Source organism: Chiloscyllium plagiosum, chromosome 22, assembly GCF_004010195.1.
Source record: "Chiloscyllium plagiosum isolate BGI_BamShark_2017 chromosome 22, ASM401019v2, whole genome shotgun sequence".
NCBI lineage: Eukaryota > Metazoa > Chordata > Chondrichthyes > Orectolobiformes > Hemiscylliidae > Chiloscyllium > Chiloscyllium plagiosum.
Window position 1 is genome coordinate 28,461,682 of NC_057731.1, and position 17,654 is coordinate 28,479,335.

Here is a 17,654-nt window from a genome sequence, read left to right on the forward strand (position 1 = left end):
TATTCATACTGTTAACGTATGTACATTCTTGCATGTTTTTGATGCAATCCCTATTGTTACTACCAGAATGCTACACAAGTTTTTTGTCTGGTTGCATCTTGGTCAGCCTCCAGTTGCTTTTTGGCACCATATTTTGTGCATGGGTGATGCCAGTGTCCTTTTGTACCACATGACTTTTAAAGGTTTTGGAACGCAGGAAACTTTGCCAAGGGTACAACAGGCTGCACTTCCCACATAGCATGCTTGCTTTCTGCATCCTGGCTACTGAACCAGTGCTGGTAACTGCACCCATTGTTTGCAGATATTGCCTGACTGCAATAGCTTTTTCGAGAGAAAGTGAGGGCTGCAGATGCTGGAGATCAGAGCTGAAAATGTGTTGCTGGAAAAGCGCAGCAGGTCAGGCAGCATCCAAGGAACAGGAGAATTGACGTTTCGGGAAGAAGGGCTTATGCCCGAAATGTCGATTCTCCTGTTCCTTGGATGCTGCCTGACCTGCTGCGCTCTTCCAGCAATACATTTTCAGCTGCAATAGCTTTTTATCATCTTAAGTGTTTCAATGTTGTGACCCTTCTTTGTCTCCAAGTGGCCTTTTTGGAAAGTTTTGCTGGGCATTTAAGTTATAACCAGCTCAATTGCCATCCAAGACAGCTCAACATCTAAGTTTGATATAGAATCCCTACAGTATGGAAACAGGCCCTTCGGCCCAGCAAGTCCACACCGACCCTCCGAAGAATATCCCACCCAGACCCATTCCCCTACTCTATTGCTCTCCATTTACCGCTGACTAATGTACCTAACCTACACATCCCTGAACACCATGGACAATTTAGCATGGCTAACTTGCACATCTTTGTACTGTGGGAGGAAACTAGAGCACCTGGAGAAAACCCACACAGGCACAGGGAGAATGTGCAAATTCCACACAGACAGTTGCCCAAGGCTGGAGTCAAACCCGGGTCCCTTGTGCTGTGAGGCTGCAGTGCTAACCGTTGAGCCATCATCTTTCCCCTTAAACCTTGCTGTGGCACCTACTCTCAAACTAATTAGTTGATTCTGTGACTATTGCCTGAAAAATATCTGTTCTAAGTGGCGAATGCTAAAGTGTGCTTTTACACAAAACTGATTTTCCAACACTTCCCATAGCTAAGTAGGATCTCTCTGATCTTCTTTGGATAGGTCTGAGGTGTTAACCCCTTATTTCCAATGGATATCTTTATTTTTACTGCTTGCTTATCTAGTTCTGCAACAGCTAAATCAAAAAAGTATAACGTCATTCTATCTTTAAAAATCCTACATTTATAAAGGACGTCTGAGGCCTTCCAATTTGTGCTAGCTAATTTGGACTCTTTCTGGTGCTCCCTATCATTGCTAATGTTATCAATGTCTAGGGTTTGCTTTTTTGAACTCTGTCTTTGCGGCTTTCCGCGGAAGCTTTAGCTTATTTTCTTTTTGTTACAAATTAAGCATTCCGTGTACTTGTAGTGATTCTACTTTCTGCGGTCCTTTTGTAGATGTAACTTCTGCACGGTTTCATATCATGTCTGAGAACTTCTCGTGTTTCTTTTTATTCAAGATTTACATTACTGCCTTGTTGTTTTGTAAAAAAAATCCCACCTCTTTTTGTTGGACTGCTGTTGGTTGTGTGGTTTACATCTGGCCTTTGCTCATTAGCATCTCTAGCTCTTGAAGCAACAAAGTTCTTAAAACAGTAAGAGTACAAGATGTGGGTGAGACACCAAGAAAGTGGGTCAAGTTTGAGTCTGAATTGACAGGCATCTGCACAGCATTAAAAATAAGATGATCTTAATCTTTTACAGTGGCCACGGTATGTGGAGAGCTGAGACTGGATATGGTAGGGAAAGGATGATTCATAAAATTTTATTGCTACTCAGTAGTTTTCTGTCCAAATTTCAAATTTTTTGGCATTAAGTAAAGCTGTTTCAGTGTTGCCATCTCTCTCTTCCTGTCAGGTTGTATCAGGTCAGCTGCACGAGAGCTCCCTGTAGTTGCGTGCTCCTATAACAACTTAATATGTCAGAAGGTGAGCTTCTAACGATCTCCCTTGTGAATTCAAGCTGTCCAATCAACAGTTCAGGCAACCTCACTTTCCTGTCTGACCCTACTCTTCCTCGTTGTCTGAAATATCAGAGTCAGGAACAGAGGCAGCAGACTGGCACACAAGCTGTTGGCATTTGTTTTTTTTTGAGTTGCCCCCCTCCTGTATTTCCAAATGGCACTGGAAAATCCCAGTCTAATTTGCTTGTGCTCAGGTTACCCTCATAAATATGACTTAATTTAAATCTTTCTATGGGATATTTCTTGAAAACAGATAAGGTATGCAAAGGATGGATATTTGAATAATAATGTTGAAAAATATATTTGTAGGAAAAGCCACGAAAGCTGAAAATTGGAAGTGTAAAATAATTCTGAGGCTCTGTTTTAGCAAAGTATTTTGCCCAAAACATTTTTTTTTATTTCAAATGCTGCTGACCTGTTGTTCATTCTTCATTTTTTTTCAGTCTATATATTTGTCTAGTGTTTAATATTCAGATTTAATGTGCACCTCCACAAACCCCCAGAGGCTATCCATCTGTTGTGGTAATATTTTAACTTAATTCCTTTTAAGAAAACCCGACAGTGACCAAGTTAAAAGTTGCTAAATTGTTCCATAGCAAATGTTTTCAAATAGGATCCTGACAATTGTTGGATTTCTTCCATCTGTTGACTCACAAATGATTTAGATCTGTTGCTGAATTTTGTCATTGTATCATGCAACATATAAACAGTCCCTTCAGCCCACTGCGCCCATGCCAATCAACAAACACCCATTTACACTTATCTCATTTACCTGCACTTGCTCCAGTGCTCATCCAGATGCTTCTTAAATGTTGTGAGAGTACCTGCCTCCCTCACTCTCTCAGGCAGCACATTCCTTATTTTGATCACTCTCTGGGTGACCTACTCCACATCTTAAACCTATGCCCTCTGGTCTAAGACATGTCTGTCATGGAGAAAATATCCTCACAATCTACTCTGTCTTAGCCTCTCATAATTTTGTACACCTCAACTCTCAGCCTTGCCTTTCTCTTCCAAGGAAAACACACCCAGTCTATCCAGTCTCCTCTCATTATTAAGACGTTTTATCTCAGGCAATATTTCAGTGAACCTCCTCTGCACCTCTCCAGTACAATCATGTTCTTCCAATAGTGTGGCAAACCAGAATTGCACCCAATATTCCATCTGTGCCCTAACTTACGTTTTATAAATTTGTAACAAGACTCTCTTGCTCCTATATTCCATGCCCTGGTGAATGAAAGGAAGTATCCCATATACTATGTTCACCATCCTGTCACCTATGCTAACACCTTCAGGGATCTATGGACTTGTACACCAAGGTCCCTTTATTTCTCAGTACTCCCTAGAGATCTACCATTTATTAAATTTAATCTGCCATTGTTCTTCCAAACTTTCACCTTCTGCACTTACATCCAGATTGTTAATGTACAAACCAAACTGAAAGGACCCCAGCACCAATCCCTATTGCTGGTCACAGGTTTCCAATCATAAAATAACCCTCTAGCATCATTTGCCTCCTACCTGTAAGCCAGTTTTGGATCCAGTTTGCTAAATTGTCTTGGATCTCATGGGCACTTACCTTTTGGTTCAGCCTTGTGGAACCTTGACAAAGGCCTTACTAAAGTCCATGCAAACTATGTCACTGCACCACTCTTCATTAATATATTTAGTCACCTTATCACAAAAACGCCATTAAATTAGAGAGACTGGATCTCCCTCTTACCAAATCTGTTCTGACTGTCCCTGATCAATCCCTGACTTTCCAAGTGTTGATTAATCCTGTCCCTCATAATTTTTTCTAAAAATATCCCAACCACTGACATCAGACTAACTTGGTATATAATTACCTGGCTTATTCCTGCTGCCCTTCCTGAACATAGAAACCACATTAGCTATCCTGCAGTCATCTGGTATTTCACCTGTGGTCAGTGAAGTTTTAAATCTCTCTGTGAAACCCAGCAATCTTCTCTCTTGTTTCTGAAAGCAACCTTGGGAAACATCTCATGGGGATTTTGTGATGCTGGCATTCTTTTGGTAACCTGACAGAAATGTTCAAAGCTCGGGTGAAGAAGCTAAGGATACTTGGTGGAGATTCCTCATACAATATTTAAATCCTCTGATATTTTCCACTTTGGGTATGGGCCATTTGCATACTGAGGGATAGAAATTTGGTGCCGCTGTGCTGCCTTGAGCAGCAGCAACTCTGAGGCTTACTATTGCTTCCTGGAGACAAATTATGCCACTTCCTGTATATCTTTATTTGGCAAAGAATGGTGACCACCATTGAGCCCCATGTGTTCTCTGAAAAGCTTGGTTCAGCACTATCCTGGGGTCACACAGCCCAATTAGCTGACATAACTCTAGGATCCCAAATTTGAATAGGACATATGAAAACTCTGTCTACACTGATCACTTTATATAATTCAAGTTTAAAACAGCCAGTTACATTAAAGGACAGCACTTACTTTATAGGTTAGATAAATTTATGGCATGTTTTCTATGAAAATGTGTCTGTGGTGTGTTATTGAAGGTGCTTTGATGAGTTCATGGTCTTCATGATAATTCTGCTGCTTCCACAAGACATGGGGAAAGTGTTGGTTGGAGCCAGAGGTGTAGGTATACCTATAGGGATACCAGTCCCTATGGCTTTGCTATACAACAAGGACTAGAGGTTTTGGGGTGGTCAAGGTTTGCTCCTTAGTCTGTGTTAGCTTTGGGCTGGACTGACCCACTCCATGGCAGTGACTGGAGACTGCCTGGTAGATCAGGCAATACACCCAGCATGCTGTGTTCATACCCATCAGCACTCAGCTAAATGCTGCCCTATTGAGATCCATATCTGAGTTCTCAATGGCAGGTCCCTCTCCTCGAGTGTCTGCTGAATACTTGTGAAAACATGGAGTCACTCCACCTATCCAGCTGCACCCCAGACCCATCCACTCCCAGGTCTATCATGATAAATCACTCTCTCTGCCCTGGTGTGAACTTTGCAAGAATTGACAATACAACAAGATTGTTGAATGCAGTTTTCCTATAAGGTACTGCCTTCCTTTAAGCACATTAGGCTAGTTTTACTATATGGATGGCAGAGATCATTTTACAGAGTGCAGAGACTGCAGGCACAAGAATAGAGAATCAATGCAGGAACCACTTGGGCTAAAGTTAAAATTGCTCAGATGAGGTGGTAGTGTACTATCCATGTCAATTTGACGAATCACAACAATTATGCCCCAAAACTAGGGCAAACCAATTTCTTTAATAACAAAACTTGGGGAAATTGAAAATTACCTTTATTGAGTCTGGAGTCAAGAAAGGCAGGTTTTGAACATGAACTCTTTGAACTTCTTGCTTCGGATTCATTTAAGTACTGAATTGAGGGCCATTCAATTTCAGAAGATGTCGTGCGGGATTAAGAAGGATTTACAAAACTATGAAGTTTGAGTTTCTGCAGGCTCCTACTCTGCTGTTCTGCTCACTGTATGCAGTTACCAGCTGAAGGAAAGATTAACCAATATCCTCCCAATTCTTCAGCAATATTAATGCTTCACCTGTTTTGATTTTTAAAAAAGATTTATGTCACTCTGCTTACCTTTGCCAAGAACAGACTGTGCCAGCTCTCCAAGTGCAATACTTTTGCAAGGAGCGTGTATTTCATCAAAATCTGTGGCTACGTAAATGTGTAAACACAGTCTGATGATGCATTACGTGGAACACGAGCTTTCAAAACTTCACAATGCTATCAGCAAGGAATAACTTGGCCCTCATTTGCATTACTTTGAGAGGAAGCAATTGAACATAATTACATTTTACATAAAACTGATATTAAAACATAAGACCATAAGAACCAGGAGCAGGAGTAGGCCATCTGGCCCTTCGAGCCTGCTCCACCATTCAATAAGATCTTTTCGTGACCTCAGCTCCCCTTACCCGCCCTCTCACCATAACCCTTAATTCCCTTACTGTTCAAAACATTATCAATCTTAGTTTTAAAAGCATTCAATAAGGAAGCCTCAACTACTTCACTGGGCATGGAATTCCACAGGTTCACAACCCTCTGGGTGAAGAAGTTCCTCCTCAATTCGGTCCTAAATCTGCTCCCCCTAATTTTGAGGCTATGCCATCTTGTCCTAGTTTCACCCGCCAGTGGAAACATCCTCTCTACTTCTATCTTATCTATTCCCTTCATAATTTTATATCTTTCTATAAGATGCCCCTCATTCTTCTAAATTCCAATGAATATAATCCCAGTCTACTCAGTCTCTCCTCATAAACTAACCCCCTTCACCCTGGAATCAACCTCGTGAATTTCCTCTGCAACCCCTCCAGTGCCAGTCCATACTTTCTCAAGTAAGGAGACCGAAACTGCACGCAGTACTCCAGGTGTAGCTTCACCAGTACTCTGTACAGCTGCAACTTAACCTGTCTGCTTTTAAACTTAATCCCTTTAGCAATGAAGGACAAATTAAATTTGCCTTCCTAATTACTGTTGCACCTGCAGACCAACCTTCTGTGATTCATGCACAAGGACACCCCTCTGCACAGCAGAATTTATTTTCCCTCTTTTGCTTCTTTTTTTTTTGCGAATATACTTATTAGCAAAAAAAATTTTTTGACTTTACAAAAATGCAAAGTTATTGAAAATACAACCAATAACAAATGCCTGTATAATAAAGAGGAAAAAACCCCCCACTAATTACAATACAACTACTGTTTACTAACTACTTACCTACCCTATAATACAAAAAAATCCTAACACTCTGCAAAACAATACCAATAAAGAAGTAAGTGATTAATAGATCAAAAAAAAGAAAAACAAAAGAAAACACAAAAAACACAAAATAGCTATGCTTGGTGCAAAGTTCTCAAACAAATGAATGAGAGTGTTATATACCTGTATTAACTCAGCAGTCCCTCCGCCAAGGCCCAGGTCTCAGCAAACCTAACTATCTTGCCCATAGTTTGAACCCTGAGTCCATCATCCCTGGTCGGAACTCTGTCATACTAACTATAGGCATAAGTGGCGAAGTCTTGGATAATGCCTTGACTGTACTAATTACAATAGGATTTCGGCAGTGTTCCATAACTGCCCTCATCTTATCCATAAACATAAACAACAGGTTAATAAGAGGGCATTTTGCCTGGGAGGCCTCGACATCCAGCCATATTTAGCCCGGATCATTAACTACCCAATCGCAGACAAAGGACAGCAGGAAACTCAATTGGTACCTCCTGATGTCTGGAAAATCAGCTCCTCCGCCTCCTTTAGGCAATTGCAATTTAGTAATTGCCACCCACTATGCCAGACAAAGGAACCAAACCAACCCTTAAGTTTCTGCAGCGTTGACCTGGGAAACATTATAGGGAGCATATGCATGGGATAAAGCAAACGAGGAAGACCATTCAACTGAATGAGAGATATTTGGCCCAACCATAAAATTGGAAGACCCTCCCATCTCTGGAGATCCTGCCTAATATTGTTGATCAAGTGAGCAAAATTAGTCCGAAATAACCGATCAAACTTAGGGGTAATAAAAATGCTTAGATATCAGAACCCCTTTATTTCTTTTTTAAGCACCATTTTAACTTTCTGTCCTGTCTTTAAGGCTGATTGGTCTACGGGATTTCCTGTTTAGTGACCTCCTACTGTTTATTTATTTACTTTTCTATGGTGGTTCAGAAACCGCAGGAAAACATTTTCATAGTGAGAAAGCTCAGCGTCCTTAAATGCTAGATTAGAACTTCTGGGGAGGCTAAAATCTGCTGTTTTTTGCCATCTTTCATTGGATGATGAGAGAGATGAAAAGAAAATAGATGAGTACAATTCCTCTATTATTGAAAGTGATTTGCATTTGTTTTACCAATGACTACAGTTAACCACCTTTATAATTTGATTACTGTATTATGGCATTTATCATCCTCGGCTACCATCTGAGTGTCAGGATAGTAGCAACGAGACCAGAACACCATTAACTTTGAAGCAAAGCACTGACTGAACTGAAGTATTTTTGATTAAGCAGTTCATTAGAATTTGCCTAATCTAGGCATACCTGAACATGGCCAATATCTTCAAAAATATCAAATTAATGGAAAGCTACACTTGTTTACTTAGTACCAGAACATTTTTTGACTTAGTGCTCACTTACCTTTTGGAAGCATGTACCTGAAACTCAGTTGTGTACTACACCTAATTTTTGAACCAAAAAACAGGAGTGGGCCTTTCACCTCTTGAGCCTGTTTTGCCATCCAGTGAGATCATGGCTGATCTGTGGTCAAACTCCATATACCGACCTTTGGCCCATATCCCATCATACCTTTGCTTAACAAAAAAAAATCTCAGATTTAAAACTGACAACTAAGCTAGCATCCAGTGCTGTTTCTGGGAATGATAGCTAAACCTCTATCACTCTTTGTGTGTAGAAGTGGTTCCTAACATTTCTTCTAAATAATCAGATCCTTATTTTTGGACTATGCCCTTAGTTCTAGAACCTTCTCCAAGTGGAAGTAGTTTATGTTTATCTACACTGTCTTTTCCTCTTACTATTTTGAAGACTTCAATCAGATCACCCCTTAACTTTCTAAATTCTAGACAAAACAGGCCTAATTTGTATAATCTCTCTTCATAACTTAGCCCCACAAATCAAGGTATCATTCTTGTAAACTTAGTGTTTTCCATTTCCAGGGCCAATATATCCTTCCAGTGGCTCAGATCTACTCCTGAGACTCCACATGGGTCTAACCAGTGTTTTGTATAGTTGCAGCACAGTCTTTATACGCCAGTCCTCTCAGGGCCAGCATTCCATTAGCTGTCTTGATTATTTTAATTTAATTGACTAGAAAACTGAGAGCAGCATGTGCTCAAATTTTCAATTTTAGCAATGTGAATCTTGATTTTGCTCATTTTTGTTCAAAAAGAATTTTTAGAAATTTAGAGTATAATTTTTTTTTAAATTCACTCTTGGGACAGGGGCATTGCTGACTCGCCAGCATTTACTGCCCATTTGTAGTGGCCCTTGAGAAGATGGTGATGAGCTACCTTCTGGAAGTGCTGTAGTCCATTTAATGTAGATAGACCCACAATCCCTTTAGGGAAAGAATTCCAGGATTTTGACTCAGCGACAATGAAGGAATGGCAATATATTTCCAAGTCTCAGGATGGTGAGTGGCTTGGAGGGAACTTGCAGGGGGTAGTGTTCCCAGGTATCTGCTGCCCTTATCCTTCTTGGTGCAAGTGTTTGTAGATTTGGAAGGTGCTGTCTCAGGAGCTTTGAATTTTAGCAGTGCATTTAGGAATGTATAAAATATAATCGTGCATAATATTTAAACTAATACATTTACAAGAATTATTACATTGAATGGTCATTGTAATCTTGGAGAAATAACTGTGACAATAAACAGATGCTGTTTGTGCAAAAATATGATGTCAGAACAAAGAGTAAACCCAAAAACCTCAAACTAAAAATGAAGCAAGAGAATGTTGTGTCTGTTTGGATCTTTGCCTTTTCAGGATCAGTGATATGATTTTGTTTTTTTTTGAGAGGTAATTCAAGTTTGATTTAAGCTGTGATAATATCACCTGGACCAGATCTTGGTGGCTTCCAAGATAATGGAATGAGTAGAATTTTGGGTTAATTTATCGCAGCTGAAGCAAATATTTCATCCAACCAGTTTTACAATGGTCTTAAATTTGAAACAAAGGTATTTGATAAAATGCCACGACATACGCTTGGTAGCACATTTGTAGCCCATTAGCAGTATAGGTATGAGGTTGGCTGAGTGACCGGAAACCGGGCAGTAGTAAACTGCTGATTTCTGGACTGGAAGAAGGAACATAATGGAGTTCCTTAGGTATTGGCACTGACCAATGCTTTTCTTTAATATATATGACCTAGAACCAGGTGCACAGAGCACAATTTGAAATTTTGCTGATAGTGCAACACTTTAAAATATTGTGAACTGTGAGGTGGATGGTGCTGCACTTCAAGAGCACAAACGCAGTGGAATGGGTTGACATATGGTGGATTACATTTTATGTCTAAGGAGAGACGGCAAAAGAAAGGATATAATTTGAAAGGAAACAGGAACAGCCACCTGCAGGTGTTCACAAATTACTGAAGGAGGGGTTTATAAAATGAAGTGTGGAGTACACAAGTAAGGAAGTTATGTTGAACTTTTATAACACACTGTTTCAATCTCAACTGAGATGTTGTGTCCAATTCTAGGTATAGCATTTTGGAAGCAGGTGAGGGCTTTAGAGAAGATGCAAAAAGAAATTACTCAAATTATTCTAGAAAAGAAGGACTTCAATAACATGGATAGAATGGAAAAGCTTAGGGTTATTCTCCTAAGAGAAAAGAAGGTTGAGAGAGGGTATTTAAATCTGGAAGAATGTAGATATAAAAACCTATATCCCATTGGTGGAAGGTCTGGGAATCAAAGGACACCAATTTAAAGTTGAATGGTGAAGGAACAATGATAATGTGAAGAAAAACATTTTTACCCAGCGGATGGTTGGGGTGTAGAATGCGCTAGGGACAGATTTAATTGTAGCTTTCCAAAGGAAATTGGGCAAGCTCTAGAGAAGAGAATTTGCAGGGCAGTGGGGAAAGGTGAAGGAATGTGATTAACTAAATCACTGAGAGATGGTGCGGGCACAAGAAGCTGAATAGTCACTCCGCAGTAGCCATCTGTTCTGTAAACTTTTAAATGTTCTATTTGAAAATATATTCTAAAAATGAACTGAAAAATATTGGACACCATCAGCTGACTCTCAAGTCAAGATGAATATCTAGTCAGAATTGCAGGTTTCTGCACTGGGTTTTCATGTGACTGAACAGACTGAGTTTTGACCCACAGATCTTTGGACATACAGGGCAAGATAGCCCACAACATAGTGGTTTCTGGATTGCAGGATTTTATTCCTTTTACGTTTCTCCTCTACAGTTGGTCGACCTCATCATTAAGATGTTGTAATTCAAAATATGATGAAGCCTGATGGATAAGTAGTTGCTAATTTGGTAGCAAGCTTTTCCCAGTCATTAACATCAGTGCTGCCATACTTCAAGGAGAGTGTTAGAGTTCCTTTGAAGGGTTTTCTCTGTCCTCCCCTAGAATATGAGAATTTAGAACCAGGTCCTGGCTGGAGGCATGTTTCTTGGCCAATCAGACAGTGTCCAGACCATTGGAGTTGGTTTACCAGGGTTTTGTTTGAATGCTTGTGCAGCTGTCTTCAAGAAGAACACTAGTATTTGTTTGATGGTCCTCCCAATGTATCCAGAGAATAAAGCAGAGGTGTTATTGGTGGAATTTATCTAGAGTTTGGGTGTTGGTGATGCATAGAATTATCTTTAACCTAAAAGAGAGGTGAAGTACTTAGCTGACCAGGTTAGGCTGGTATAAGTTTTGTTTTAGCAACATTTAAGGATGGGCTACATCTCTGATATGACAGAACTGAAGAAATTGAGAGTCACTCCTAAAACGTCAGAGTGAGCAATGACACAGCTGTCACCTGCACATTGTAAATCATATCAATGGTGGTCAGTTTAGTTTTGGCATGGAGGGGTCTGAGCTTTAGGAGATTTCCATCGAGCCAGTAGTTAATGCAACACAGAGCAGTTAATTGTTGAACTGAATAGCCACTTTCAGGTAGATTATAAATAGTATGGGGGCTATCTCTTTTTTTTACTTGATTTGGATTTGTAGACATCTGTTTCAGATCTTCCACTCAATAAACTTGCAGTCCCATGATGATAAAGTAATTGCAGGATTATAATGAAGTTTCTTGAACATTTACATCTTTGAAGCACAATCATAGCTTCCAGATTTACTGAATCAAATATTTTATCATGCTACTGAATGCAGCAAAAAGAGTTGTTGTAGTGGTGTTCTCAATGTTTTTCTTGGATTTGTCTATCAAATGATCACAAATTAAACATACTACTTATTATTCAAATGTGATTCACTTAGATTTGTTTTAACAGTGCAGTATTACTTATTTATTAATTAAATGTTTTTTTAAAATTTATCTTCTTTAATAGTAAGTGGCACTTTGCACTATGAAGTAAGCTCTGATATAGTTGGAGCTATCAGCCTGAAGGTGTGATGATATAGATTGAGGAAGGCACAAGTCTTGAGTAAATCACATGTTTAATGCCAAACTTTTATTTCATGAAGGAAATAGATACTTTAAGGTGAACCAATGCCTTTCTGATCATTTATATTTAAGGTTGCATTGCAGGATTTTTTATACTGTTGACTGATACAGGTAATTAGTGCAATTTACATTTTATGGTATTTCAGCATGTTGTATTTAGTCTCCATATAATCACTTCATTTTGTTTTCTGGCTCGAAGTTGTATCGAGGGAAAGGAAGGAGTCTTTTTTTGGGTAAATTTGAACTTGCCTTTTTCCATCACCAGGGTGTAACATCTTGCTGGGGTAGCATGCTGGAGATCAAGCCCCACTATTCCCAGTGTTGCCACAAAATCAATGTACACAAGATTCTCAAACTTACTTTTTTTATAGACCCAGTTCAACACAAAGCATGGGGCCAGTACTTAAGAAGAATTACTATTTATTCCAAATAAGTAGATTCTAACTACAGGTAAACATCAATGAATTGTTGGTAAATAATTCTACAAGTTAATACTCTAAGCTCCTTATATAACTTTCTCTCTCTCTCTCTCTCTCTCTGTCTCTCTCTCTGTCTCACGCGCACACACACACTCTAAACCACACGTGTGTATATATATATACACACACACACACGCACTCGCATACACTAACTCATTATCGCACTGTAAAATTATCCTTTTGCTTGTCAGAACTTGCTGTTTATCCATCTTTTTCTCAAGGTGCTTTCATTCCCTAATAGGAAGCTTAGAGTGACTGGGTCACAAATCGCAAAGTCTGTGAGTTACTGACTAAAAGCCACAGTTTACAGCAACTGGTGAGGAAAAAAAATCCTGATATTCTTCAGGTCTTCGATGTTTTATTATAGTGAGAAAGGCACCACATGTCCTTTCAGAGGTTTATTGGCTTCTGGTGGTATTGTTCAGCTACCGAGGAATCAATCACTTTGTTGTCGGCAGGTTTCTTTGTCATTGGTTTGTGGAGTTGTGACCAGTTTCCAATCAGTTACTTGGTAATTTCAGTATTGTACCCACTCTCTGCTGCCAGCCCATCTGCAACTAACCGGTTATACAAAGATATCAATATAAGAACCACTTACAAGAAGTGTTGGTAATTTGCTTGTAAAAAGTGCAGAATGGATGGTGAACTTGACATTGAGCAAATAGAAAACAACTAGCCTATCAGGTTCTAGGATGCATGAGCAGATGAGATCTATAAAATTGTGCACAGTTTGCTGCATTTTTTTGGTTTTCAAAGCAGTCCATTTCTCATTTCAACCCACAATCTAAAATATAGGAGAAAATAAAAAGATGCAACCTTTTCAAAGGCACATTCTCTGGAATTTAATCAGACGTGATAGTTTGATTTTTAGTAAGAGATTCTATTTTTGTTATTTTACTAACTGGTATGACTTTGTTGAGTAGTAATACACCATGCTGGCAGTAGAGGAAAATGTCCTGGTAAAGCTGGAAGTCAGTAAATGTTTGAATTTTGAAAGCATTACCTTTTCATGTGCTGTTTTGTGATTTCTCTTTATAGAATCTCAGGAATTTTCACAGCCCCAGCTCTGTGGGTACCACTGGGAATGATTGCTGTCAACGAGAACAGACCATCTCACCGAGCTCAACTGCAGCAAAGACATGGACACCACACGTCTATGTTTCAACTCCCATGCCAGGCACAACCCCTGCCTGTAGTCCAGAACCACAGCATCATGGGGACTCAGAAAAACCCTCTACTAGCAAAGGGGAAACTGGCAGAGAGAACACTGAGGTGTTTGGGGTTGTGAAGCAAAGCTGGCCAAGTGAGAAGAATGATAAAGACTCCTGGAGGAGGGAAGACGCTGGACAAGATGTATTTCAGCTGGATGGTGAACTTGACATTGAGCAAATAGAAAACAACTAGCCTATCAGGTTCTAGGATGCATGAGCAGATGAGATCTATAAAATTGTGCACAGTTTGCTGCATTTTTTTGTGTTTTTTAAATAGTGTTCCAAGGGCATGTTAAGTCAAACAACTTCACATCTCAGTATGTCTATACCTGAATATTCAATTTGCCAAAAGACAGTCAGACAGTCCTGCATCTGTTGGAGCAAACCCAAATAGGACTGGAGGTAGTTTGTTTTTAACTACTCATTATACACAGATATAATTGTCCGAGACATTGAGTTTGAAGGCACGCTCAAGAAAACGTGGCCCCTCTGTTTTTTTATCGAAGCTTACCGGTAGTAGTTTTATATCAAAACTGCTTCAAATGTAGTGTGAATGATCTTTGCCATTCTGATTTAGTAATTGACACTTTACCCAACATTCCCCCGGCCCCCTACCCCATCCTAACAGATGCCAACTTTCCCAATCCGAAACTGTGATCTCAATGGACTGAAGCCACAAAAGCAATCTGTCACATGCTGCACGTTTGCAGACTGTTTTGTTTGTGTTTTATTTTGTTTCCTTGTACTTACCATCTTATTTTTAAAACTGCCCTAATGTTTAGCTTGCTTTTTTCTTGCAACTAAACTTTGGTATTATCTTGCTGTGGTGAGCAAAGCAGAGCCATTTTAGTTTTGGCTGCTGTCTTATGTTTCCCAGCATGTTTGTACTGCAATACTGAGATATTTTCCTCTGCAATGAGTGAAAATAAAATCAGGAGCAAAATATATTTCTGTGTTTGCAGTGGGACTCAGTCGCTAACTCCTCCAGACAATGCACACTGGTGCAATGAGGCAATTGACTGCCTACCTTGCTGTAAATTCTGATGGGTCTATACCCACTGGTACCTATAGAATGCCAGTTGCTGAGCTCTTAACCAATGGATGTTTGCAACCTGACATGAAAGAAGGGCAAGGCAGGTAGTGAGAGATGGGAAAATCACTTAATATATAATCAGTGGATTTCAAAGTTATAAGAATTCTATCTTTTGAACCACAAATGAATGGAAGTTCATTAACTTCAGTGAAAACATGCAGAAACCTATGGACAGGTCTAAAATCCAGTTGTAAAGGAAACTATCCAGGATTCCTATCATAATCGGAAGAATTGGCATCTCTGGCTTGGACAACACAAAATTCCAATTATCAGTTTTGTGTGTGTGTCTACTATAGACTCAGGGTGTCCATAAATGGACTTTTGAACATTTTTTAAAGAACCCACAACTTTTCTTAATTTATATTAAACTTGTACAATACAGGACAAATGTTTTCTACTGCAAGGATTATTTTCTCATACTGCATGTAACAAATTATCTACAACCTCATTCTTTGCAATACGTTTTTAACCGGAATTAGTTACACGGGAAGTTTAACAGTTAATATCAATGCTGCTGGTTTCAGATAGAACTTCAGAAGGCTATTATTGTAAGTGAGCTGGGAACGAGATGGTGTACAGTGAGGTTACACTTCTAAAGTGTGACTGTCTTTGTTTGTTTATTACAATTTCTGGAATGTCAGGAATTCCAAGAAGAAATGCAAGGATGTCTATGAAAGTATTGACTATTTTAAAAATTTTTTTTCAAATGTAGACCAAGCAATATTTCTGTTGAGACAGTACTACCTGCATGTGCGAGAGAAACTGATGGTAGCAAAATGTGTTATTTAATGTGAAAGGCCTTTCAGCTCATGGAATGCTATCTAGTATGTGATGACTCAGAATTGAGCCATGAAAGCCAGTGACTAATTGTAGTTTTTCCAACCATTATTTGCAGCGATAACGCAGCACTACATAACCTGTTTGCCTTACTGTACTTTGAAAGCTTACACAGTAAATGCTGCAGTTATATATGGCTAATCTGGACATTTCAACTTGATACTTAAGGGAAATTATGCTAGCAAATCTCGATGCATACTTTGTATGAAAAGACTGCTTATATACAGTGAATGCATGGGCTACAGTTGCTGAAATAAATTGGAGAACACTGCTGTATTTCAGAAAATTTGTATGCAATTCTTAACTAGAAGCAAGAAAGTCTGTGAAGATTTGAGGCAAATTCTAAATCAGTAAATCTGATTTCTATGATCAGACTGTCTTCAGCAAAACTGTATCACTTCCTGTTGTTTTACATGGGCTGTTCTCAATTTTCAATAAAAAGAAACTGAAGCTAAACTTGTTTTCTTTCCTTATTATGCTGCCATTGTATGCTGTTCATTATTTGTGCATTTCGCATTCCCCTCTTTCACTGGAATGGATTTGCCTGTCGCAGCAAATTGATGGAATTCAGCAACAATCACAGCGAGGACGATTGGACCCAGTGATGTGCATTAGGGAATGCAAATCAGAATCTGGGAGATTTAAACCACAGGTAAGCAAACATTGCAGACTTGACTGGCAGGTGTTCTGATAGAATTAGCATGGATAGTGTTTGATAAAGCATGGGCGTAAATGGGGCATTTTCAGTTTGGTAGATAGTGAATGATGGAGTGCTGCAGGATTAGTGCTGGGACCCGAACTATTTTAGAGTCTATCAAAATGACTTAGATCAAGAGACAGAGTAATATACCTAACTTTGTTAATGGTACCAAACTAGATGGAAAGATGAGCTATAGGGCAAATGCAGAGCTGCTACAAAGAGGCACAGCCAGTTTATATGTGAACAAGAAGATGGCAGATGGTGTATATCATAGATAACGAAGAAATTATTCAATCTAGTCATCAGGATAGAAAAGCAAAATAAATATTTAGGAGGTGTGAAATGTGCAAGTGTTGATGTTCAAGGAGCCTTGCAAGCGGTCAAAGAATGCAGGAAGTTAGCATACAGATGCAGCAAGCAACTAGGAATGCAAATGGCATGTTGGCTTTTATTGCGAGAGTACTGGAGGTCAGTGGGGGGAAAGAAAAGAAACCTTGCTATAATTGTACAGGGTTTTGGTGAACATTGGTCTCCACATTTAGGAAAGCCTATTCTTGCCCCAAGGTCAATGCAGTGAAGGTTTATCAGGTTGGTCTCTGGGATGAGGGAAGTGGTTGTCCTATGATGCAGAGCAAATTGGGCATTTAGAAGAACAAGAGGCGATCTGATTGAAATGTACAAAATTCTGAGGGAGTTTGATAGATTAGATGCCAAGAGAGTTTTTCCACTGATCTGCGTATCAAAAACACAGGTGCAGTCTTAGGAAAAAGGGTTGATCGTTTAGGACTGAGGTATGGAGTAATTGCTTCACTCCAAAGGCTGATGAATCTTTGGAACTCTCTACCCTAAAACGTTCTGGAATTTCCATTATTGAATCATTTAAGGTTGGGATAGAAGAAATTCAATATGCTGGGCTGGGATGGTAGTGGATCTCAAGATAAGGAATTTGTGGAATGTCCACAAGATTTTCTTTTGAGGCAGCTTGTGGTACGACCCACTAAAGATCAGGTAATTCTGGATTTGGTGATGTGTAATGATGCAGACTTGATTCGGGAGTTTAAGGTGAAGGAACTCCTAGGGGGACAGTGACCATAATGTGATAGAACTT

The 17,654-nt window shown here is 39.4% G+C and overlaps 1 protein-coding gene across 3 annotated transcripts in view; it reads left to right on the plus strand.

The window, feature by feature from the left end:
- The window catches only part of fam53b (family with sequence similarity 53 member B), a 125,453-nt gene extending 109,151 nt beyond the window's left edge, over window positions 1-16,302 (plus strand). For all 3 annotated transcript variants that reach the window (XM_043712642.1, XM_043712641.1, XM_043712643.1), the window contains one exon: window positions 13,744-16,302. In XM_043712642.1, the coding sequence (XP_043568577.1) occupies window positions 13,744-14,109 (366 nt within the window). In that variant the 3' untranslated portion in view covers window positions 14,110-16,302. The remainder of the gene's footprint in view (window positions 1-13,743) is intronic.
- The last annotated feature ends 1,352 nt before the right edge of the window (window positions 16,303-17,654 follow it).